The sequence below is a fragment of the Malaya genurostris genome, chromosome 2 (assembly GCF_030247185.1).
Source record: "Malaya genurostris strain Urasoe2022 chromosome 2, Malgen_1.1, whole genome shotgun sequence".
Taxonomy (NCBI): domain Eukaryota; kingdom Metazoa; phylum Arthropoda; class Insecta; order Diptera; family Culicidae; genus Malaya; species Malaya genurostris.
In genome coordinates, this window is record NC_080571.1 from 326,231,463 (window position 1) to 326,257,894 (window position 26,432).

A 26,432-nucleotide genomic window follows, 5' to 3' on the forward strand; every position below is an offset into this window, starting at 1 on the left:
GGTACGGTTGATTTTAGATTTTTCTTTGCTTCAGTATATTTTTCGTCCTTTCAATTAACTTGAGCTTTACTGCAGTAAAACAAATCATTTATTTAAGGTGAAGATTTCTGTCAAACACTATTGCTCTTATTTAGTTCGGACCTAATGGAGTGTTCGTCTCAATTAATGCATTGCATCGAAAACATAACAGTAATTACTCGTCTTACACAAATAATGCCAATAGCACTGCTGAATGTATCTCAGTCCTATGCAGAATCGTGCAACGTAAGTTAGACACGAAATGAGTGCATTGAGGCATAAAACAACAGATAAAATACATTATTAAAGTGCAGAAATCCTGCTAGCAAAGTTATTATTTATCAAAATAATAACCCTGATAAGTCTACCGTGCTGTGGCGTATGAATCTACAAGTTTTATTGAAGCAACTGAATCTAATTACCATATAAAATGGCCAACGAGCACTTGAAAATTATTTCGTTTCAAAACAACGTTATTTTATCTCTAGTGGAACACATTGCAATGTTATTTATTGTTCTCAGAGAGCTTCGATCATTTCTCACAGGACTACTGAATCATGACAGCAACTTTGGTATGCACTAGAAGAGAAAATCTCTTGAGTCTAGACTCTGAATTTCAAAACCTTGCAATCATGCAAATCATTGCATAAATTTGAAGTGCTTTTTAGTGCCATGGTTCTCTCTCTCTCTCTCTCTCTCTTTCTGCTGTGTTTGAACCTCGTTTATTCGACATTACAAACAGACTGCAGTAGAGGTGACACTTTTTCTGCTTTTGAATGCAAAATAGTTCAGTAATTGCCTGCACTTTGAGACTTGTGGCGGCGTGATGTCCCATCATTCCGCTGTGATAATTTTTGTTTTTCATTTGCTTTGTCGAGTAATTAGTATGTAAATTTTATTTTCTTTTACCATCTGGAACAAATTTCCTCATACTGGCTATTTGTTTTAAACTAGCACCAGCGTCAATTAATTAACAAACTTATGGTACATTTGTGCTAGTTTTAAGGAACATTTTGATTTAAGCTTTTTTTCTGACATCGACAACATTCACCTGATTTATTTGTTTCAAAGATACACTCTTAAGTTTAATACTACTTTGAAAATATTACTGGGGAAATAGTAAACCACAATGACGTTGTGTGGAGGATTCAGTTTGCAGTTGCTTTTAGAATTCGAATTCTTTACAATTATTTAAAAGCTGAATAGTATTACGTGATTAAACCATGTAATCAACTTATTCTTGTGTAATCATCGATTGTAACTTTACTTAAAGCAAATCATGAATTTCCTCGAAGTTTGAGTTTATAAATCAAATATGCGCAGTTTGAATTGAAGTACCGCTGTCCTCAGTTGTAGATGATTTTTAGCTCCGTTCTCAGCTAGGCTAGCCGCAGCAAAAAAAGCTTTTGACAGTATTGATATGTGGCCAGTTGATGACGCTAGGTCACAAGTGTTTTACATGGAATCCTTGTGCCCTGACCGAAGGTCATCTAAGTAGGTATGGGCTTTTTTGAACGATGTGTAAATAACGTACATCATTAAGCATACCGTAGAAAAAATCTTTTTTTTTTCGGTTTTTTAACGATATCAAACTAACTGAAGAAATGATATGAAAATGGTAAAGCCATAGTATTCAAGGAAGAGCAAGGATGTGAAGATAATGTGCGGAAAAGTGAGACTCGGCAAGAGTCATTTAGGTAAGCAGAAGGCTTCTCGAATCTAAACTTCTACCTTCTACCAAAGGAGTTGAACTTAGACATCAGCGATGCGAATCATCCGAGTCTTTGTTATTTCAAAATTTAAATTTATTTACCTCGTCGTTTACCATTTACTATCCGATCCGACTTCGACTCCTCTGGTAAAAGGTAAAAGTATAAATGCGAGAAGCCTTCTGCTTACTTAAATGACTCTTGTCACGTCTAACTATTCAGCACTTTATTTGCACATCCTTGTCCTTCCTTGAGTACTATGGTTCTACAATTTTCATATTCTTTCTCCTCTCACAATCTTTAGTTAAAAATATACTGAATGACCAGAAGTCATAAAAGAAAAAGTAAGAAGAAAAAAATCTTCCAGACTTTCTTTTTGATAGAAACAATATCTGCTTCATCTCTGGTTAGCGGCTGTGGACAGATTCTGCCGAAGCACGCAAATATCATTATCCATAAAGTACACTGTGTGTTGTATTTGATGTTGTCCTGCTTCACATAGAGCATATTTTTTTTAACATCTAGAGTTTTTTTTTGGTTTGTACAAAAAGTAAATATTTCGTTTCGATTTCTTCGTGTTTCGCGTTCGGCTCATCGGATATTGCTTCGTTTTTAGCAAAACCGATTGCTCTGCACTCTCAATAAAATTGAACTTTTACAGCACTACTCAATTGATTCAATTTGAGCAAACGCACAATTTCTTTATCAAGGGCCGAAAACGATTCCGTTTTAAGTCAACCATAACGGTATTTTCTCGTAATGGTGGTCGTACCTTTTGTTCGTTAGGTTTGTTCATTTCAAAATCGTATTATTACCAACGCACTTTATTGTTTTTTATCTATTGTCCCGGTCCTAAATGGTTTATTTTGTCAATTGTCCTGGACGAGATATGGAAGCAAACTGTTAAATTGTTTAATTTGTCGATATTATTATAACAAAATATAGTACTTTGTTAGAACATTCTAAAGGCTTAAATGTTATGAGTCTATTTCGTAATTTTTTTTTCGTTTTTATTAAATTTTTTATGCAAACGCTTTTCAAAAAATTCTAATAAAATCAGTGATGTTTTGGGTATTGGTGGGAAGGTTTACATTTTTTTCAAGTTTTGTGGAAATGTATTTCTAGCATCAAAAACATAAAAAAATTTAAGCATGTTTTTTATCATCGCCGATTTTGGTACCACTCTGGATTTGCTAATAAATATATAATTTTTGAACATGTTAAAATGCTTTGATTTCATAAATGTTGGCGATCACAGTATCTTATTTTTTCCAAAAAAAATTTCCACTAAAGCTCTATTAGAAGGAAACACATGATGCTTAGTTCTAGTAAAGGATGAATTTAAGAGATATAGGATTTGATTAAAAAAAACATTAAAAAATGGAGAAAACTAATGAAATCTTTATTGGAATCCATTATTGGCTCATGCGGAAGATCCAAATTTGGCACAGTTTCTCCAATATATCGACCGATATTTCACGAAAAAATACCACCGGCTCATATCCCAAACCAAACAATGACTTTTTTAGGATGCATTACAATGCTACTGGCTGATCTTCACTCCAGATGCGGTAATTTTGCTTGTTGACGTATCTATTCAACCAGGAATGAGCTTCGTCGCTGAGATGTCCATCTTCTCTGTGTGACGAAGAGCAAGCAAAATTTCTCCCCTCGCACTGACAACTTCAACGAGAGCTCTTCTCTTTCACATATATACACCACTGTTGTATAAAGTGTGCACGCATCATGAGAGCGTTTGTTTATTTCCTTTTACCTCTTCCACTGAATCGCACCAAAGTGCTAGAGCAGAGCTAATAAATTCTCTGAGGTGGATGCAGATACTTTCACAGAGGTGTACACGCTGGTGAGCACTCTGGTGTATCGTTTGCGTAGAAGAAGCGTGGGGCACGCAAAATCAGCAAAATAAAACAATTTATCGTTAAATTTTCAGTTTTTATTGCAAATTTGTCATAGCAAGGCCAGATCTACTCTCTATTAATTGAAGTTCACAGAAGTGTTCGCTCACCATCACGCGCCAGTGGTCACTTGGGTGTATTCAGACGAGAGAGTGTGAGAGCGATTCATGCGAAGAGTATGTGTTTCACTCGCGCCAGCTGCTTTAACCACAACCACACACTCAAATGCTGTTTATTCGACTCTGAGAAGAAGTGCGCTTTCCTCTTTGTGCGATGCTTCGTTTTTTGCATCCTCGGTGTGGACAAGAATCTGACGCCAGCGTGTATCACTCTGGTGAAATGCCATCTCTGCATATATTTGTTTTATTCAATAATATAATATAATTTAGGGCACACTGCCTAAATTCCAATATACCAAGAGTATTATCTGATCTTAATTAGAGACTAACTCAAAACTAGAATAGTGTCATTAAGTAATGCAGTATCAGATTCGCGGATTCTCGAAAATCCTGCTTTCAGCTGGTGAATTGAATTAATCATGAAAGTCTTCCAGAAGGCGTTGGTAGATATCTATGTTGGTCGTATCCTTTGGTCTGTGTGGGTTCGCGGGAAACCCCTCCAAGCTACGAGGCCCCGGCGGGTGGCCACCTATTATTTGTGAACCATGCGCATCCTTATAAAATAACTTTAATGGAGGTAAATGGTTGATTGTTAACTTTGTTCAGAAAAACTCGAATATTATGGTTGTCCACATTGCTAAAACATAAAACCATCAACACATCAAAGTGTCCAAACAATATTTTTGTATGATTAAAAAAATCCAGAGTAGTGTCACAATCAGCAATCTGAAATAATTGTTTTCCATATTTTGAAGCATTTTGAAACTTAAAAAATACATCTTCAAAACATTTGAAAAAAAGTTGTAAGTCTTCCTGAAATTGCCAAAAGCGTTCCTGACATTTTTCAATTTTTTTCCGTGAAGTGGTTCAATTAAAAATTTAAAAAAATCAATAGAACTACCCCAGCTCTGTCAATATTGCAGTTAACGAGTTCAAATTTTGGAAAAACTGTTTCCAGCTCAAGCTCTTTCAAATATGACATAACGATATGAAACACCTTTGGGAGCAGATATCACATAATTACCCAGCTATAGCCTTTTTACGATCAGTATTTAATAAGCCAACCAGTTCTTTCTCATTGCACGCCTTATGAATTAAAAGCAACATTACCCTTTATATTTAAAATGAACTGGTTGGTTTATTAAAAGCTGATCGTAAACTTATTTTATAACTTTCTTCGTGTTTCGTCTACGACTCATTAGTGCATTAGCAGTTCAAATTTATCTGCAATTTCCACTTAAGAATCGCAATACTTACTCTTCATAGCACAGAAAATTAAACTAATATGCACTGTGCGCGAAACTGTATATTGTTGTAGCCATCTACGAGAAAGTTGAGCGAAGCAATGTCGGATAAAAAGGTCGATTTTTCCAACAATTTTATATTTTTTCTATCTAGACATGCAAAACTTAAAAAGAAGCACTCGGAACAGATGAATCAGAGGTGTTATTTTGCATCATGACAACACTTATCTTTGGACAAAAATTACTTGAAACTGAGTTTGAAAACAAATACCGTATAAAGGTAGAGACAATCGAAAATAGGTCAACATTAAGTTGAGGCAGTTTTCTTGCCTTTCTCATTTATGCAAAAAATGCGGAAAAAAACTTTTCAATCGAGACCAGGAGAGCCTATTCGACTCAGTTCGACGAAATCGCAAAATATCTGTCTGTAACGTAAATTTGGGCTCCATTTCCTCTAAGATGGCTGAATAGATTTTCATAAACTTAGATTCAATTAAAAGTCTCTTGCTCCCATCGAATTTCTTGAATTTTTATCCAGATCCGATGTTCGGTTGCGGAATATCAGAGTGATATATGCAATAAATTGTAAATTTTTATTTGTTTCCTATTTCCGGTTCCGAAATCCAGTATGATTAGCGCAAAAAACTCATTTTGAAAAGTTATTTTCATTAGAGACCGTGCAATGTGAAGGGAATCCCTTGAAATTAATAAGGAAAGTTCTGCAGTACACCGAAACCTCCATTTACGAACTAAACGGGGGTTCGTAAAAAGAGGTAGTTCGTAAAAAAAGTTTACGTTATTTGGGATTTGGTTCGTAAAAAAAATTTACGTTATTTGGGATTTGGCTCGTAAAAAAAGTTTACGTTATTTGGAATTTACTTCGTAAAAAAAGTTTTGTGTGATTATTATGGAAACCGCGCATCATATGTTTATTTTCGGAACGGATGTGAAGAGTAAGTGCAAGAAAATGATGTTTGGGCTCGTTTCAAAATCCAAGATGGCGGCTTCCGGTTTATTGAGATTGCCTAAAACCCCTAACAATATGGGTATCTTCGGAACGGAATTGATGAGTAGATGTCGGAAAATGATGTTTGAAGTGGTTCTGAAATCCAAGATGGCGACTTCCGGTTTGTTGATATTCCTTGAAAACCCTTACAATATGGGTATTTTCGGAACGGGATTGATGAGTAGATGTCGGAAAACGTTGTTTGAGGTAGTTTTGAAATTCAAGATGACTATTTTTGGTTTGTTGATATTCCTTGAAAACCCTTACAATATGGATATTTTCGGAACGGGATTGATGCGTAGATATCAGAAAACGATGTTTGAGGTGGTTCCAATATGGTGACTTCCGGTTTCTTGATATTTCTTGAAAACCTTTACAATATGGGTGTCTTCGGAACGGAATTGATGAGTAGATGTCGGAAAACGATGTTTGAAGTGGTTCTGAAATCCATGATGGCGACTTCCGATTTGTTGATATTCCTTGAAACCCCTTACAATATGGGTACTTTCGGAAAGAGATTTAAAAGCAGACGTCGGAAAATTATATTTGAGGTGGTTTTGAAATGCGAAACACTGACTTCCGGTTTATTAGTATCTTTTGAAAATTTTTGCCATTTTTTTAAATTGGTATTCCTTTAAAACATCATACCGTTCCGAAAATATCCATATTGTAAGGGTTTTCAAGGATTATCAAGAAACCGGAAGTCGCAATCTTGGATTTCAAAACTACCTCAAACATCGTTTTCTGACATCTACTCATCAATTCCGTTCCGAAAATACCCATTTTGCAAGGGTTTTCAAGGAATATCAATCAACCGGAAGTCGACATCTTAGAATTAAGAACCACCTCAAATATCGTTTTCCGACATCTACTAATTAACCCCGTTCCGAAAATACCCATATTGTAAGGGTTTTCGAGGAATATCAATCAACCGGAAGTCGCCATCTTGGATTCAAGAACAACCTTAAATATCTACTCATTAACCACGTTCCGAAAATACCCATATTGTAAGAGTTTTCGAGGAATAATAACAAACCGGAAGTCGCCATCTTGAATTTCAAAACTACTTCAAACATCGTTTTCTGACATCTACTCATCAATTCCGATCCGAAAATACCTATACTGTATGGGTTCTCAAGAAATATCAACAAACCGGAAGTCGCCATCTTGGATTTCAGAACCACTTCAAACATCATTTTCCGACATCTACTCATTAACCCCGTTCCGAAAATACCCATATTGTATGGGTTTTCAAGGAATATCAACAAACCGGAAGTCGCCATCTTGGATTTCATGACCACTTCAAACATCATTTTCCGACCTCTACTCATCAATTCTGTTCCGAAAATATCCATTTTGCAAGGGTTTTCAAGGAATATCAATCAACCGGAAGTCGCCATCTTGGATTTCCAAAATACCTCAAACATTATTTTCCGGAATCTACTGTTTAAACCCGTTCCAAAAATACCCATATTGTAGTAGTTTCCATGGAAATCGCTTTCGATGAATGACAAAACCTCTTTTTACGAAGTAGGTTCGTAAAAAAAGTTTACGTTGTTTGGGATTTGGTTCGTAAAAAAAGATTACGTTATTTGGGATTTGGTTCGTAAAAAAAGATTACGTTATTTGGGATTTGGTTCGTAAAAAGAGGTACGTAAAAAGAGGTAACGTATAAAAAGTGCTCGTAAACGGAGGTTTGGGTGTATTTAGAACTTGTTAGTCGATGACAAAATAAACTCACTTAATCAAGAAATCAATTTCAATTATTCGTTCAAAATGACGATAAAAACAATGTCAGTCGAGAAAATGAAGTAAGAAAAATCTTACAATGCATAGGTCTTGGTGAAGTGTGTTAAAAATTGGAAACCGTCACATAAAGCGGCGATACAAAACACGTAAAAAGTTTCTTAACTTACCTCGTATCTATTCCAATCGGCAGTCATTGTCCGTAGACGGCCAAACATTAATTTGACTTTCCTTGTTCTTGGGTTTTTGATGAACAAATGAAGATTGTAGCCATGGACTCAAAAATGTATCCCAGTCATTTTTCTCGAACTAACTTCGATTCCGGTTTCGGAAGTACCTCTTTTCGTTTCCTCAGAGATGGCCTAACCGACCTGAGTACTTTTTCACTCTATAGGTTATACTAGTTTATGGACAAACTTTTCTGTTTTTCAAGAATCAAAGAAATTTTTTTTGAAGAATACCACACATTTATATATGAGAATATGTGAGATATGAGAAAGGCATCCTTACACCACTAGGTGGATTAAAACAGGTTTTATTTATTGTGTAACTCCGCAGCTTTTCGGAAGATAAACAAAGGTTAACGAGCAAATCGGAAAAGACAACATTGATTGATTTCCATTCGGTATGTTGACAAGTTGCTCTGAAATTTGATACATAAATCCAACAAGGTATTCATTTGGGGGTTTTGGTACCTCATGGTTTGTCGTCAATTAGTTTCGTTTCTTTCAGCACGACAGAAAAGACATTGCACTTCACTGCACACACAAGTGCGCTGTAAATAGCAATTACTTTACGTCTGATTAACGTATTATGTTGATCCGCGAGGTCACATTAACAGTTTAACCTAATCTGATAATGCACTGATGAGACGAAGGCGAAACAAAAAAAAATCGTGTGAAAATGTTACGCCTTCTGAGCAGAGCTGCTAAATGTCACTATCAACTAGCAACTTTGCACGACGAAGAATGGAAAGCTGCCAACCAGGCTCTACCAATCATCATATATTGAGTGTCTGAGAGCCGATCTGTCATAATTTAAATTCTCTTGATATTACACTCACCAGGACGCTCATTGATTGCCGATGCGATTGATATTATCTTCATTTCTCCTGTCACTGCTTGATTACGATGTGACTAAATATTAATCAAGCAGCAAAAACATTGAATTAAATTCATTTACACCAATAAACTCCGAAGTCCGATGATTTTTTGCAAAGAACAATGAACTTTATCAATTTATGTTTATGTTAGCAATCTCATGGAATTTTTTTACTTCAACAGGGAATAGGAGAATGAGAGAGAAAACAAAAAAGTCGTCTGTCGTTGACTGAGTATACTTCTACTTGGTCATAGAACTATCGAGTATCTCATTTGACAGACACTTTGACCGTCTCGATTACAGTTGATGATGATTTTAGTCAGTCTATCAAGGTCATTTGAGATGACTGACAAATTGCAGCTCAGCTTCTGAGACCGACATATCCGAACGTCAAAAATGACTTATTTTTACAGTTCATCAAACACATGTTCAATGCACTCTGACATATTATAAAGTGTTAAAAATGTAAATTTACACACCTACTTGAAAGATGGGGTATTTTCGATACATTTGCAAAATTCAGTCATTTCACGAGCTACTTTCCTATAAATTGTGGCTTGAGGCTTGTTTCAATGTACACTTCTTGATCAAAAAGTTCCCGGAATTCATTCAGATAATTAAAAATACAAGATTATTCATCAAAATCGATATTGTGAAATTGAAACATTCGTTTAAGGCTTGAGGATTTGTTCTCTTTGCTCGGGTGCAACCAACCGTTGCCTTTACTATTAGTAAAAGGGTGTGCCCATCTGCCTCCCAAAGGGGGTTGAGCATGATCACAATCAGAATATACCCAAGTTAAAACAAACACAGAAATCCAATACCACTACGTAGTTAAAATAGAATGCTCCTCAATAATTACGATACGAATCAGGATTCGCAAATCTAATCAGAAACTAACTACCTAAACAAAGCCAGAGAGGTAAAGCAAAACATAGACTGTTGCTTTCATTAGTATCAGTTACATGCCAGTTGTCAAATTGCTAATTGCATTTTCAATTACCGGTACAACTTACGAACACGATGAGAGGATTTTAGATTTGAAAAGTGTCATGTTTCGGAAAATAGAAAAAAATACGATTCAAGGTTTAGTTACTTTAGGATTTCCCATTATACAAGAATCGTTGGGGTTCGATAAAACTGTATCAAAACTTGGAAATGTGAATGATTTCTTTACGATTTGCTGAGACCATCATCGTTACGACTACTCGATCACGTGTCTGCTAAGATAGCAATAAAACTGCTGCATAAACAAACTGCATTTTTCATGTCGATTTAAAATTTTCTAGCTAATGCAATTTCATTGGCAATCCCCTACTGGATGTATTTGAAATTCGTTAGACCCTGGAGGTGGCAATTCGACCATCGGAAAATTCATTGGATGATGGAATGTTTTAATTAGCTTGTCTCCATGGAAAACCATTAGCCAGTAGTCCGATTTGTGAAATGGACATCGCATTGGAGAGGGAAAGATAGATACATCCGTTTCCTGTTGGTAATTATTGTTATGCCGTACTTATTCTTGTCTGCCAGTCATGCCAGCGCTTCATCCCGGAATGGTTTTTCGTGTAATTAAATGCGCCATTCTACGGTTGCTACAGCAGAAGCAGAACGCGAAAATTCATCGTCGTCGCTAACAAGCGCTGATATTATGAATCGTAAAAGCGCCAAAAGGAAGTACTGTGAATATTTACGAGATTGATGAAAATTTCTGGGATACTATGATCCGTGAATGATGTTTCGCTTTAGGCGTGAATTCGTTATATCACTCATTTAAAAGCTGAAGCATTCGATTATTAATCAGCTGATTTTTGCCACTGGTTAGTGTTCGAATACCGCTCGCATCAGAACGTAGTTATCGTTATATCGATTATAGATAAATGAACAAGAGAGTAAAAGAATATGTAAATAAAGGAACAAATCAACCAGTCAACCAGTCAACCAGTCAACCAGTCAACCAGTCAACCAGTCAACCAGTCAACCAGTCAACCAGTCAACCAGTCAACCAGTCAACCAGTCAACCAGTCAACCAGTCAACCAGTCAACCAGTCAACCAGTCAACCAGTCAACCAGTCAACCAGTCAACCAGTCAACCAGTCAACCAGTCAACCAGTCAACCAGTCAACCAGTCAACCAGTCAACCAGTCAACCAGTCAACCAGTCAACCAGTCAACCAGTCAACCAGTCAACCAGTCAACCAGTCAACCAGTCAACCAGTCAACCAGTCAACCAGTCAACCAGTCAACCAGTCAACCAGTCAACCAGTCAACCAGTCAACCAGTCAACCAGTCAACCAGTCAACCAGTCAACCAGTCAACCAGTCAACCAGTCAACCAGTCAACCAGTCAACCAGTCAACCAGTCAACCAGTCAACCAGTCAACCAGTCAACCAGTCAACCAGTCAACCAGTCAACCAGTCAACCAGTCAACCAGTCAACCAGTCAACCAGTCAACCAGTCAACAAGTAAACAAGTAAACAAGTAAACAAGTAAACAAGTAAACAAGTAAACAAGTAAACAAGTAAACAAGTAAACAAGTAAACAAGTAAACAAGTAAACAAGTAAACAAGTAAACAAGTAAACAAGTAAACAAGTAAACAAGTAAACAAGTAAACAAGTAAACAAGTAAACAAGTAAACAAGTAAACAAGTAAACAAGTAAACAAGTAAACAAGTAAACAAGTAAACAAGTAAACAAGTAAACAAGTAAACAAGTAAACAAGTAAACAAGTAAACAAGTAAACAAGTAAACAAGTAAACAAGTAAACAAGTAAACAAGTAAACAAGTAAACAAGTAAACAAGTAAACAAGTAAACAAGTAAACAAGTAAACAAGTAAACAAGTAAACAAGTAAACAAGTAAACAAGTAAACAAGTAAACAAGTAAACAAGTAAACAAGTAAACAAGTAAACAAGTAAACAAGTAAACAAGTAAACAAGTAAACAAGTAAACAAGTAAACAAGTAAACAAGTAAACAAGTAAACAAGTAAACAAGTAAAGAAGTAAAGAAGTAAAGAAGTAAAGAAGTAAAGAAGTAAAGAAGTAAAGAAGTAAAGAAGTAAACAAGTAAACAAGTAAAGAAGTAAACAAGTAAACAAGTAAACAAGTAAACAAGTAAACAAGTAAACAAGTAAACAAGTAAACAAGTAAACAAGTAAACAAGTAAACAAGTAAACAAGTAAACAAGTAAACAAGTAAACAAGTAAACAAGTAAACAAGTAAACAAGTAAACAAGTAAACAAGTAAACAAGTAAACAAGTAAACAAGTAAACAAGTAAACAAGTAAACAAGTAAACAAGTAAACAAGTAAACAAGTAAACAAGTAAACAAGTAAACAAGTAAACAAGTAAACAAGTAAACAAGTAAACAAGTAAACAAGTAAACAAGTAAACAAGTAAACAAGTAAACAAGTAAACAAGTAAACAAGTAAACAAGTAAACAAGTAAACAAGTAAACAAGTAAACAAGTAAACAAGTAAACAAGTAAACAAGTAAACAAGTAAACAAGTAAACAAGTAAACAAGTAAACAAGTAAACAAGTAAACAAGTAAACAAGTAAACAAGTAAACAAGTAAACAAGTAAACAAGTAAACAAGTAAACAAGTAAACAAGTAAACAAGTAAACAAATAAACAAGTAAACAAGTTAACAAGTAAACAAGTAAACAAGTAAACAAGTAAACAAGTAAACAAGTAAACAAGTAAACAAGTAAACAAGTAAACAAGTAAACAAGTAAACAAGTAAACAAGTAAACAAGTAAACAAGTAAACAAGTAAACAAGTAAACAAGTAAACAAGTAAACAAGTAAACAAGTAAACAAGTAAACAAGTAAAGAAGTAAAGAAGTAAAGAAGTAAAGAAGTAAAGAAGTAAACAAGTAAACAAGTAAACAAGTAAACAAGTAAACAAGTAAACAAGTAAACAAGTAAACAAGTAAACAAGTAAACAAGTAAACAAGTAAACAAGTAAACAAGTAAACAAGTAAACAAGTAAACAAGTAAACAAGTAAACAAGTAAACAAGTAAACAAGTAAACAAGTAAACAAGTAAACAAGTAAACAAGTAAACAAGTAAACAAGTAAACAAGTAAACAAGTAAACAAGTAAACAAGTAAACAAGTAAACAAGTAAAGAAGTAAACAAGTAAACAAGTAAACAAGTAAACAAGTAAACAAGTAAACAAGTAAACAAGTAAACAAGTAAACAAGTAAACAAGTAAACAAGTAAACAAGTAAACAAGTAAACAAGTAAACAAGTAAACAAGTAAACAAGTAAACAAGTAAACAAGTAAACAAGTAAACAAGTAAACAAGTAAACAAGTAAACAAGTAAACAAGTAAACAAGTAAACAAGTAAACAAGTAAACAAGTAAACAAGTAAACAAGTAAACAAGTAAACAAGTAAACAAGTAAACAAGTAAACAAGTAAACAAGTAAACAAGTAAACTAGTAAACAAGTAAACAAGTAAACAAGTAAACAAGTAAACAAGTAAACAAGTAAACAAGTAAACAAGTAAACAAGTAAACAAGTAAACAAGTAAACAAGTAAACAAGTAAACAAGTAAACAAGTAAACAAGTAAACAAGTAAACAAGTAAACAAGTAAACAAGTAAACAAGTAAACAAGTTGAAACCTGTTTCTGCATCTTCATTCATTTTTTGAAGTGTCCCAAACTAAATCAATCTTAGTGGAGCAGGCAAAGCAAACATGGAATATTTTGAATGACTGGTCAATGGCACTCCCTTGGCATTTTAATTAGTGACAACCCACGCAGCTCGCAAACACATGCCCGAGTATTTGGCTTCGGAAAGGCCATCGTCGTATCCACGTCACTGCCGGTAGCAACGCCACAACCCACTTCCGATTTCCTGCTGAAACAAACAAGTCTCACCACACGCCCACTCACGCACACAACCACAAACACAAACACACACACAACAATGCTACGGTCGGTTGTCATGGCCCTGACACCAATGAAGCCATCCGGTGAGTGATGGGGAAGGCAAAGACATACCAAGTCGTTGCTCTAATTATATCAACATGATTGAGATCCGTGTTATGTTTGTAATCATTTTTCCTTCGCACTCGAGCAGACTTCTTGGAGAACGAGGCTTGCTAATTTTTTGTTCTGCATTCCTATCACGCAACACATATTTTCGGGTACGGTTAAGGATTCTGATCGGGGAATGCGCTTCCGGGTTGTAGCATAGCTTTGACTCTTTGGATTTGAAAATATTTTTGTATCAAACTCAGATTTTGTCAAGAAATTTTTTATAGACCGAATCTGACTGAGCGAAGAAATGGTTGATTATTATTCACAGTGTGCTTCAGCAAGGACATAAAAAAAAGCTTTGGATCGAAGCCATTGCCGTCGCTGTGGTGAAGCCATACGCGTGATATGTTGCCGATCCTGCAGCCATATCTGAACGATGCAAGAATCGACGGCCTCTTGGCATGTGTGGTTTATTCAGAGTGACAAAAAGCCTATGGTTCGAATGCAGAACGAAGGCATGAGGATTTATTTTTTGCCTCATTCAAGGAAAACAAGACATTCGCAAATGATTTGGAAGCACGTCCTCAATTTACGACAGAATTGTGGGTTTCTTTGAATGTAGTAATTGCGTCATCAGTCGAACCACTCCGTCGGTCCGTTCCAATGAATGGTGCAACTGAAGTTTAATTAACTACACCGTAGCTAACAGGATATTGACAAGATGAGAACGTATTCGGTTTGCAACTGCTTCGGGCACGTAGAAAATTTTTTGAGTTTGTTTGCAATTTCGAATGAAAGAAAATTAAAAAGGAACAATAGGATGATGGATTTCTCCTTCCGGACGAATTATGACTCATAGGTATGGTGATGGAGAAAAAGTTTTTTTTGTATCTTCTTTCTGAGATCAAACTAAAGTTCGTGCTTGCTTTATACTGTTATTGAACTCCATCTGCTTTTGACTTCCGCTTCCGGAATTCCGTTACTTGTGGCGACAATTGAAAAACCTCCTACTCTCGCCATTCGAATAAATTCATGCGTACCAGGGTAACATTTGCGGCACCGAAGATATTTATCCTGTTTCAATCCACCTAGTGGTGTAATGATGCCTTTTTCAAAAATATCACCAGAAGATTTTGTGATGAATTTTATTTTTCAATCTTGAATAAAATAAGAAACTTTCTTCGGGTATAAATTAACATAACCTTTCCAAATTCTAAACAGATATGTCAAGTTGATAACAATTTTTTTTTATTTGGCATCGTCGCACTAAATGATTAAACACTCTTTACCCTATGGTTCTAGAACCGGAAATCGGACCCGGATGAAATTAAACAGCAACCCATGAGACTGTAGGAACTTTTATTCGAGTCTGTTCGAGGAAATCGATCAAATCTCTAATCAATCTAAGAAAATAGAGTGAGCCTCGTACTCAACTTTTTGACCACTACTTCTGGTACTTTTGGAACCAGGAACTTGCAACCAGCATAGCCAAAGTCGTTATCAGTATCTTGTAATAACACTAAAAAATAGGTACAAATTGAATAAAAAGATTAGAAATTTACATATTTTTCATCTGAAAAATATAAATTTCAATGTGACAACCCTGCACGCTACACGAAATTGAACAAAGCACGTTGTGAATGGACCGAAGCCGCACGAACCATCGCGTACCAGTTTTGCATCGTCATTTTTTTTATATTATAGTGGTTTTAACATTGTTGTCATTCACCTCTTCGGGCTAGAAAAGTTTTCTGACCCTATGTGCGCGGGGTTGGGAATCGAACCCAGGTGGCAGCGTGAAAGGCATCGACTTACCCATAACGCTATACCCGTTTCCCTGCATCGTCATTTTTATTTAAAAGATATTTTTATTCAGGCCTATTTGCGTACAAGCTTTACGTGGCCGATTGAGCCGATTTTTTAAATAAAATTTTTTTGAGTTGGATCTCGTTGTCACCCTTTTTCTAGGGGGGCACTTCGTTCGTGGTTCGTCTCGTCATCCATTGCCGCATCGGTGGCATTGTTGTTTATTTCGTTGCTAGTTGCTGGAGATGCGCTTTGTTGCACATTGTTTGCAGTTTCTGGTTGGTTGGGTGATAAGTTGTTAACTACAGCTGGTGTACTTTGTTCTATAGGGGTTGCTTAGGATTGGTGTGAAGGAAGCACCGTTGTCCTTTGGTGTGGTTGTCTCCTTGTCCAGTTTATCACTTGGCTTACCGTAGTGAACAGCTTTTTGGCAATATTGACATGTGACCATCTGATTGTCATAGGTAACAAGTGATTTGCACGGAATTCTTGTATCTTGACCTAAAATCACATTCTTCAAGTGTATCCGTAATAAACGTACGCCATTTAGAATACCGGGGAAAAAGTTCTTCCACTTTACTTTTTCGATAGAGAGAATCTCTCCGTATTGGGACATAGTTGCGCGAATATAAGAATCGTTGACGCTTGACACACGTACGTTGACATGCACACGTACTTCTATAGCACTATCTTCCATATATACTGGAATGTTGTACTTGATATTTTCATGCTCCACATAGTGCACATTGTTATTGTCTTTTGTGAATTGAATTGCATCCAACTCTTTATAAAACTGGAAGTAAACAACATTATTCGTCTTATTGCATTGAAGTAAATGCACACGTTTAATGTCAAGATGCAGCAAACCTTTAAGGGGGGGTAGGGTCTAAATGATGAAAAAAATCATCATTTTTGAGAATTTTTTCAGAGTTATCGCGCAACAAAATAAATTCAAATTTTTTTGCATGATAAAAATCATCATTCGAACAACGTTTTGTAATTTTTTCGTGGAAAAATATTGAGAAATAAGTCGGTGAAGAGGTATTTTTGAAAACGCTTTTTAAAAATCATGATTTGCGGTGTCCACTGTATCTCAGCGCAGACTGATAAGAAGTGAACAAATCAAAGCAGCATAGATAGAGTAGATGTTTTTCTAGACCCCAACGTTTCTGTTTGATTTTTTTAATTTTTGGTGGTTGTTCAAAGTGAAAACTACGATTTTTCACGAAAAAATTCGCCATTTTGTAGCTGAAAAACCTTCCCAAAGTAACAAACAAGGAAAAGAAAAACGTTGGGGTCTGGTTTTTTATATGTATAAAGTGTGTGCAAAATTTGAAAAAATAAATGGTTCAGTAGTTTTTGAATGACGATGGACACGGACTTTCAAAACCTGCTTTCGAGAAAAACGCGTTCAAAGTTTTTTTGTCTATAAAATCAATGGAAACAATTTATTACTCAAGGGAGCCGGTAAGGTTTAACATTTTCACAAAATCTTATTTTTGTATTCTTTTATAATAAAACATTTCAAGAATGTTTTGTCAAGTTTTTAAATCGATCGAAGCAGAAATCTTGGACCTGTGTGCCGAGCTCTTATCTCTTCGCAGTATGAGATAAGCAAAGATAAAGACCCATAACTTGCCGAGTTTTTTCCCCGATAGGCTTGAAAATTTCACAGAAGATTCTTGAAATGTTTTACTATGAGAAAATACAATGAAAATAATAAATGATTTTTCAAAAGTGTTAGACCCTAGCCCCTAACCCCCCCCCCCCCACCCCCCCCTCCCCCTCTTAAGTTCTCGTATTGAAGGTCGAATTTTGCACTGCCTGAAGTCAACAACAATTGTATTCTTTCGTGTCGGCGGTAGCTTTTGTTCGTTTGGTTCACTCATTTCGAGGTCGTTCTATTGTTCACTACACAATACTGAACTTGGTTTCTTCTGTCCCGAACGTAAGCGGTTTTGTTTTATGGACTGACTTGGATGAGGTGTGAAAGCGAACTGAGCATCGTCATTTTGAATTTGAATGTTATAACACTCCTCGCCCTATAACTTCGGAACCGGAAGTCGGATCAGGATGAAATTGCACAGTATGTTTAAAAAATATGAGAGCCTTTATTTGAATAATGAATCGTGAAAAACGGCTTAACCGTTGCTGATAAATCGACAGGAATTCCGTTTTTGGAGGTTTTCTTCAATATTATCGGTGCTTTCGGAAGCGGAAACCGGGGACTAGTAGTTTCAAAGTAGTTTTATAAATTCACTAACTAATAAGATCCGTCAACTAGATCAATTTAGCAGTAAGTTTTATAAAAATGTACACCTCGTTTCGCTATCGCTAGTGAAAAAATACTCATGAAATTGAAAATCTTCACTAATCGCACTGTAATACCGGAACCGGCAGTCGGATCTGGATCAACTTTTCAGAGACTTTTTAAAGAATTTAAAGACCTTTTATTTGCTTCTTAGTTTATGAAAATTGGTCAAGAAATTTATGTGAAAATTGATTGCATATTTTTTCATAAATTTTCACATATTTCCTTGTAATTCTGGAACCGGAAGTCGGATCCAAATGAAACTCAGGAAAATTGTGTAAGGTCATAAATCCTTTAATTTGAATCCAAGTTTTTGAAAATCGGTTCAGCCATCTCTGAGAAAATTGAGTGACATTATTTGTCACACACACACAGACATTTTGTGATCACGACGAAATGAGTCGAATGGTATATGAAACTCGGCCCTCGGGGCCTCGATTCAAAAGTTGGTTTTTACAGTGATTGCCTAACCTTTCTATATGGGAAAGACAAAAATACACATAAACTTGATCATTGAATTTTTTATTGCATAACAATGCTCACCTGTTTTTGCGGAAGTCAAAGTTTGTCGAAATCGGTTCAAGTATCTCCGATAATTTCGCCCAAATCACTTATATAATTGTATATCAGGAACTGGCTTTATTTGTCATTTGTTTTTTGAACTCGTCTTCTAAACATAAGTGGATTGTGATCTCGTTGAGCGAAGTCTAATGGTATATCACACTAGAAGCCCCCGAGGCTCTGATCGATAATCAGGTTTTCCCAATAGTACTGTCTCCTTTCTGTTGAGAACAGCAAAACGGGCTGCCTAAACCAAACCTTTTCTTTTTATCCTAAATTTTGGTTCTACCTACAGATAATTCCCAATCACAACGACCTAATTCGATCTGGTTTCTCTGGCACCCGGTTTATAAAGCTATTTTCTCAGTGACTGAGTGGTTTTCCTATTCCTTTTTCTTTGTCCATCCGTCCAACCGAACGGACGTGTTCACGGGACTCGTGTCGCAGTATATCGCGCGCGTATATTTAAACTTTTTTATTTCGACGCAAACGTGCAAGTAGGCACTCTTTTTTAAATAGTAATCATTTTTTAACATACCGTCGCGTAAACATGGAGAAGTGCGGAATTAGTAATTGTACTGTCTACGACAATCGCTATCTCTGGAAGTGTCACGGAAAGTGCAATCGAAAATTTCATGCAGCCTGCGTGGGAACACAGAGAAACCACGAAGAATTATTAAGGACCTTCATGGTACCTCTCTGTATTGACTGTCAGCAGGAATTTGCCGAAGAACTGCAAATGAAAAAACTTATTCATCAACAGCAGGAATTGAACCAAACAGTCCGTGCCCAAATTGAAGCAAACCATGCTTTATTCGCACAAATAAAAAGCATGAAAGTATCACATGACGCTCTCGACAGCATGGAATCTCTTTTGCTGAAGCTAGAAACGGACATAAAAAATGTAAACATTAATACATGCAACGCGGCCAGTAAAGTCATAAATCGCATTTCATCACTTTTGAATGAACGCGACGAAACTGTTTTAGCTGACATAAAAACCGCCAACAAGCAACTGTCCACTAAGACAGAAGTAAACCTTGAAAAAGTGTTTACTTTTTTCGAAAACAAAATTGACGGCGTGCAAACAAATATTAATGAAATAAAAAGTATCGACCCACCATGCAGCTTATCATCGAAAGAATTTTTGGACGACATCAAAGCACTGTGCAATGAAGCAATAATGAAGAAAGAGCAAGTCCCTCAAGCTCATCCATGTATTGCTGAAGAAATGGGAATCAGTGCCCAGTATGCTAAACCTTCGGAAGAAAAAGCTGACTCGAAAGTCACGTCAGGCTGGCGCTTCATCGGCAGCAAAAAAATATGGAAATGCAACTGGAGCGAGTATGACAAAAAACAGCGCACTCGACGACTGCAAGAAAAACAAGCAGAAAAAGCAAACCTCAGACGAAAACATCGGAAGCGGAAACAGCAAAATAATACAAATTACAGTATACGCAGTAAAAACAACAACTACACCAACAACAGCAAACACGACAACAACAACAACAACAACAACAACAGCAGCAACAACAACAACAGCAGCAGCAGCAACAACAACAACAACAACAACAACAACAACAAAAACAACAACAACAACGACAATAATGTGCACTACAACAGCAACTTGAACACTAATAGTAACAATACCTGCCACAACAATAACAATAATGTGTCATTACAATATACCTTACCCTTGGACAAAGACTTACTAGCAGCTGCACGGGTTCAATTCTCCGGGAATCCAGGTGCAGATATTGCCTCAAAATTCATAAATTTTCAAAAAGGTGAAACAATCAACCCTTACAAAGGAACAAGAAGTATTCAAAACAACACTACTCCGGTCTTAGGAAGTAATGACATCGAAGCTGCACCATCCACTAACTATATGAACACATCTTCAATATCACAGAACATAAATACGTCTGCAATATCACAGGACATGAATACAGACAGCCAATTCGAAATTGATCCAATGCGTCCTCCAATTGTACGCCTTACCTCACAATCTGCAAATGGCGACGAACGCTTCTTAAAAGCAAGGCTTCGTGACCCGAAAATAATGCACGTCGTCCGTCTGTATTTGTCATACATGAAAAATCAACAACCTACAGTATGCATCGAGGGTATGACACCAACTAGTATAAAAATGCTATTAGCATCAGAAGGCCTTCCAACAACACCTGACCACCTCCTACGAATCTTCATCGAAGTGCATCAGGAATATGGAATGAAACCTAAGGAAGCGCTGGCCGACCTGGACTCTTATGGGAAATTTTTGACAAGTGAACGTACCCGCCGACTCCAACTAATCCGGGAAGCCGAACACAATTTTACAAGGCCGAATTTTCGGAAATAACGACGCCCTTTGACGAAGGAATAGAAACAGGAATTAGTAATGTAAGTATTCCAGAATTCTCAAAAACTTCTTCGCTTCACAGACAAAATGTGACTGAAATTTTGGTCTATTGCCAAAATTTCAACCGCATGAAAAGCCCGGCCAAAATGAAAGAAATTCACCAAAATTTAATAACCTCCTCTTTCGACGTAATCCTTGGAACTGAAAGCAGCTGGGATGAAAGTGTAAGAAGCGAAGAAGTATTTGGAAATAATTTTAACGTATTTCGGCACGACCGAAATTTATCTCTCTGTCAGAAAAAATCTGGAGGTGGAGTCCTTATAGCCATTAACTCTTGCTTTACTTCTGAAGAAATTATTACTCCTAAATATAAAGAATTTGAGCATGTATGGGCCAAAGTCTCAATATTGGGAGAAGAACATATTTACTGCTCTGTCTACTTCCCACCCGAAAATGCGAACAAATTCTCTTTTGAATTATTCTTTCAATCTTTAGACACAATTATTTCGAATATGGAACCTGAAGTAAAACTTCATATTTTTGGCGACTTCAATCAACGTAATGCGGACTTCATTTCTGACATTGAAAATGAATCAATCTTACTTCCAGTCGTAGGAGAAAACGAAACATTGCACTACTTTTTCGACAAAATTTCTAATTTTGGCCTACATCAAGTAAACTCCGTAAAAAATCAACAAAACGCATATTTAGACCTTCTTTTCACAAATTGCACAGAAGACTTTTGTGTGAATGCATCAAATCTGCCATTATGGAAAAATGAAGCATTTCACACCGCAATTGAATATTCATTATTTACACACAATGCATCCCTTCCCTACGACTTGGAATATGAGGAAGTGCCGGAATACAATAAAATTGACTTTGAAGTAGTCAAGTGTAGACTAAGTATAATAAATTGGCGGAACATACTGAGTACAGAAGGAAATGTCGACGTCGAAGTAAACAAATTTTATCACATTATAAACAAAATATTAGCCGAAACTTTGCCTATGAAAAGAAGAAGAAAAAATCATAACAGCAAATTACCTGTATGGTTCAATTCACAACTAAAACATTTGAAAAATAGGAAACAAAAAGCACACAAAACTTACAAACAAGAAAAAAGTGACGCTCATCTTCAAAATTACTTAAATCTATGCAATCAACTTAAAATAGCCATTAACACAGCACATGAAGAATATAACCGCAAAATTGAAAACGAAATAAAGACTTGCCCTAAGAACTTTTTTAACTACACAAAAACTAAACTAAAAAGCATCAATTTTCCATCTCAAATGCACCTCGACGAACATGTAGGGAAAAATACTACAGAAATCTGCAATCACTTTGCAAATTTTTTCCAAGAAGTATATACATCTTATTCAGAAACTGACCGTGACCGTGAATACTTCTCTTTCATACCTGCATTTTCCAACTCCATCTCTGTAAACTATCTATCAGAACATGACATTTCGACAGCACTGAAAAACTTAGACGCCTCAAAAGGGCCTGGACCTGACAATATACCACCAATATTTTTAAAAAATCTTGCTGAAGAACTTACACTACCACTACAACTACTTTTTAACCTATCACTTAATAAATGTACTTTTCCTAAAGCATGGAAATCTTCCTTTCTTGTACCAATATTTAAATCTGGTGCAAAATCTAACATTCGGAACTACCGTGGAATAGCCATTATCTCATGCATTCCAAAATTATTTGAAAAAATTGTAAATGAAAAACTTTTTCATCAACTTAAAAATGTAATAACAAACAAGCAACATGGCTTTTTTAAAGGCCGCTCAACTACAACAAATCTCTTAGAATTTATGACATTCACTCTGAATGCAATGGACGCCGGAAACTACGTAGAAACTCTTTACACTGACTTTAGCAAAGCCTTCGACCGTATTGACATACCATTACTTCTACACAAACTACAAAAATATGGCATAAAACATACTCTTCTGGAATGGCTCAAATCATACTTAACGAATCGTGTACAGGTAGTCCGCTTCCAAAACATTCTGTCTGAACCAATTAATGTAACTTCTGGCGTACCTCAGGGTTCTCACTTGGGGCCTCTCCTTTTCATTTTATATATAAACGACATTTCCTTCATACTCAAAAATCTGAAAGTGCTTATATATGCAGACGACATGAAACTCTTCATGGAAATTAAAAATATTAACGACGCTGTAATATTCCAGAACGAAATCAATCTATTCCACATTTGGTGCTGCAAAAGTCTACTCCAACTCAATGTAAAAAAATGTAACTCAATAACTTTCAGTAGGAAAAATGAAACTATACCTATAAACATACATCTAGGAAAATGTAAAATTGTAAGAGATTTAGGCGTAATCTTAGACTCCAAGCTCACTTTTGTGGAACACTACAATACCATAATCAATAAAGCTAATAGCATGCTGGGCTTTATTAAACGCTTCAGTCATAACTTTCAGGACCCATACACAATTAAATTATTATACACTACATATGTCAGACCTATTTTGGAATATTGCAGCCTAGTATGGAATCCATACAATATTATTCACGAAGAACGCATCGAATCTATTCAAAAACAATTTCTTTTATATGCACTTCGTAAATTAAACTGGACAGCATTTCCTCTACCATCATATGAAGCACGCTGCATGCTCATCAATATACATACACTTAAAGAACGCCGCGACTTTGCAATGCTTTATTTTATCAGCGACATTATTTCTCAACGCATTCAATCAGCTCCATTATTATCGCAATTAAATTTTTATATACCTAGCCGTCAATTACGTTCCAGGAAATTATTTTTAGAAAAACAAGCTAGAACAAATTATGCAAAATTCAGTCCAGTCAATCGAATAATGCGCCATTACAATCAATACTGCGAACATCTTGACCTTACTATGTTTAAAAATCAAATCAAATCTCAGCTTTGTCGTAGAAATAATGCGTAGTATGTAAGTGAACATTGTAAACAATTTATATGTAGTCTACATTTGCTTGACGAAATAAATAAATAAAATAAATAAATAAATAAATAAATATGGGAAGAAAACAAAACAAATAGTAAATGATGATATTTAACATTCTGTCAGGGTCACTAAGTCATGCCACTTTGGAGTAAAAATCAATATCATATTGCAGCTGAAACTCTTTTTGCATGAGTTCGCATATTTTTTCTATCCTTTCTATCAGGATAGCAGCATCCATGGTTGAAAAAAAAACTGACATAAACGATGCTTTCGACATTCCAGAATTTTCAAACAAATTCCAATCTAGTTGAAATATTGACACTACCAGTCTAGCGCAATATCCGTCGGTTCTGTCAAAGTGCTATGGCAGATTCCATTTCAGCCAATCAATTCAATTACTCTCAAACATGGTGAATGACAAGAAAGAAAACCTGAATTCTGGGCTAATAAAACAAATATCTAATCTTGTCAAGATTGTTCCGTCCAACCAGGCACCAACGCCATCGCCATCATCACTATCATTATTTCGAATATCCAGCTTCAACTTCCGAAGGGCTGCAACCGATGTTGGGTCAAGTGTGACCGCAACAGCCGCTAATTCCAGAGCTGTTATTTTTGGTCAAATGATACGTGTTCGTCAAATGGCTAGACAGTGAAGTTGATGCGTTATGTGGATCGAATGAATAGGTGAGGAATACATATATATATATATATATATATATATATATATATATATATATATATATATATATATATATATATATATATATATATGTATATATATATATATATATATATATATATATATATATATATATATATATATATATATATATATATATATATATATATATATATATATATATATATATATATATATATATATATATATATATATATATATTTTCGGGTAGTTGATGGTGCCGTGACGAGATCATTAGCGATACTGATATCAATTTGTTTGTATTGTTCTGTGCAAGAAGGCGACACGGAGTGCTGACATATGACAAGCAAAACGAAGTGGAAGCTGGCACTCGAGATGACAAAACTTGATGTGTGATGTATTAGCTGATTAAATTACGTCTTACTGATTTGTTCATGCGACATTTACGATAAAATAAAAGCTGAAAATTCACACATGGAACAAAAACTATAGCCAGAAATAATAATTGGCAGGGTTTGGTAAAAAAATAGAAGATTGAATGTAAACTGTCAAAAATGATATTTGTTTATATGCAACTTAAAGCTATGAACTGAATACGCGTCGATTGCGTGCAACAGACTGAATTTTTTTTCTAGTTTTAAACTTATTTGATTCAAACACTGCATTCTCCCGCCGTATGTGCGAATTTGAGCAAAGTCAGTATGGAGAAAAAATAAGGCGTAGAATTCCACTTGCCAATAAAAGAACTGGATCCTTCTCAATGTGGTTTCTATGACTCGCATTTTCATATCAACCAGCAATGCTGTGAATTCAATAACCACACAAATTGCGACCTTTCTTCACGAGGAAATTTTACATTTGCTTGAAATATAAGAATGAACTGGTTGGTCGAAGTAAGCATTCCTCGCCCGGCAATAATTTAGTTATAAAAAACCGCGATTGACAAGAGTTTCTTTTTTCTTCATTTCTTACTTACTCTTACTCTATCAGTCGTTGACCATGTGGGTCTCTGCTGTATACAGGAGGCGTCTCCATTCAACTCGGATCATTGTGATATTGTCCCACGAATTCGCTTGCAATCGGTGAGAGTCGACGGCATAAGATTTAGGAGAGTACCTTGTAGGCGGCGTTCAGCAGAGTTATTGCGCGGTAATTGTAGCAATCCAGCTTGTCGCCCTTTTTGTAGATGGGACACACGATTCCTTCCATCCATTCCTCCAGTAAAATCTCGTCCTCCCAGATCTTGGTAACGACCCAGTGCAGTGCTTTCACTAGTGCATTACCACCGTGTTTTAGTAGCTCGCTTGGTAGTTGGTCAACGCCAGCGGCCTCATTCTTTTTCAACCGGCTTGGAGGTCTGGGACCGGCAGTCTATCGTCCTCCGCACGCGTTCCCAAGTTCGGTGCCGCGCCGTCACTTTCGTATTCCGCCACATCGATATTGAGGTGCTCGTCGAAATACTGCCGCCACCTCTCGATCACCTCACAGTCGTTCGTGATAAGATCCCCGTTGGTGTCCTTGCACATATCGACCTGTGGCACATTGCCTCTGCGCGAGCGGTTCATCTTCTCTTAGAACTTCCTTGTGTCATTAGCACGGAACAGCTGTTCCATCGCTTCGCGATCTCGGTCTTCCTGTTGGCACTTTTTCTACGGGATACCGAGTTTAGTACATTCCGCGCCTGTCTGTATCGCTCCTCGTTTTCTCTCGTCCGGTGTTGCAGCTTGCTCGCCCAAGCTGCATTCTTCTCGGCCACTAACTGTTCACATTCGTCGTCGAACCAGTCGTTCCTTACGTTCGGAGCCGCCGTACCTAGCGTTGCTGATGCATTGCTACCTATGGCAGAACGGATGTCTCTCCAACCATCTTCAAGAGTAGCTGCACCAAGCTGCTCTTCCGTTGGTAGT

The 26,432-nt window shown here is 36.2% G+C and overlaps 1 protein-coding gene across 1 annotated transcript; it reads left to right on the plus strand.

Moving 5' to 3' along the window:
• The first annotated feature begins 10,435 nt into the window (after positions 1-10,435).
• Positions 10,436-24,105, plus strand: LOC131429327 (uncharacterized). Its single transcript, XM_058593394.1, is given in 3 exon segments — positions 10,436-10,536; positions 10,774-11,443; positions 24,085-24,105. Coding segments are annotated over 3 exon segments (792 nt in total).
• Positions 24,106-26,432: the final 2,327 nt, after the last annotated feature.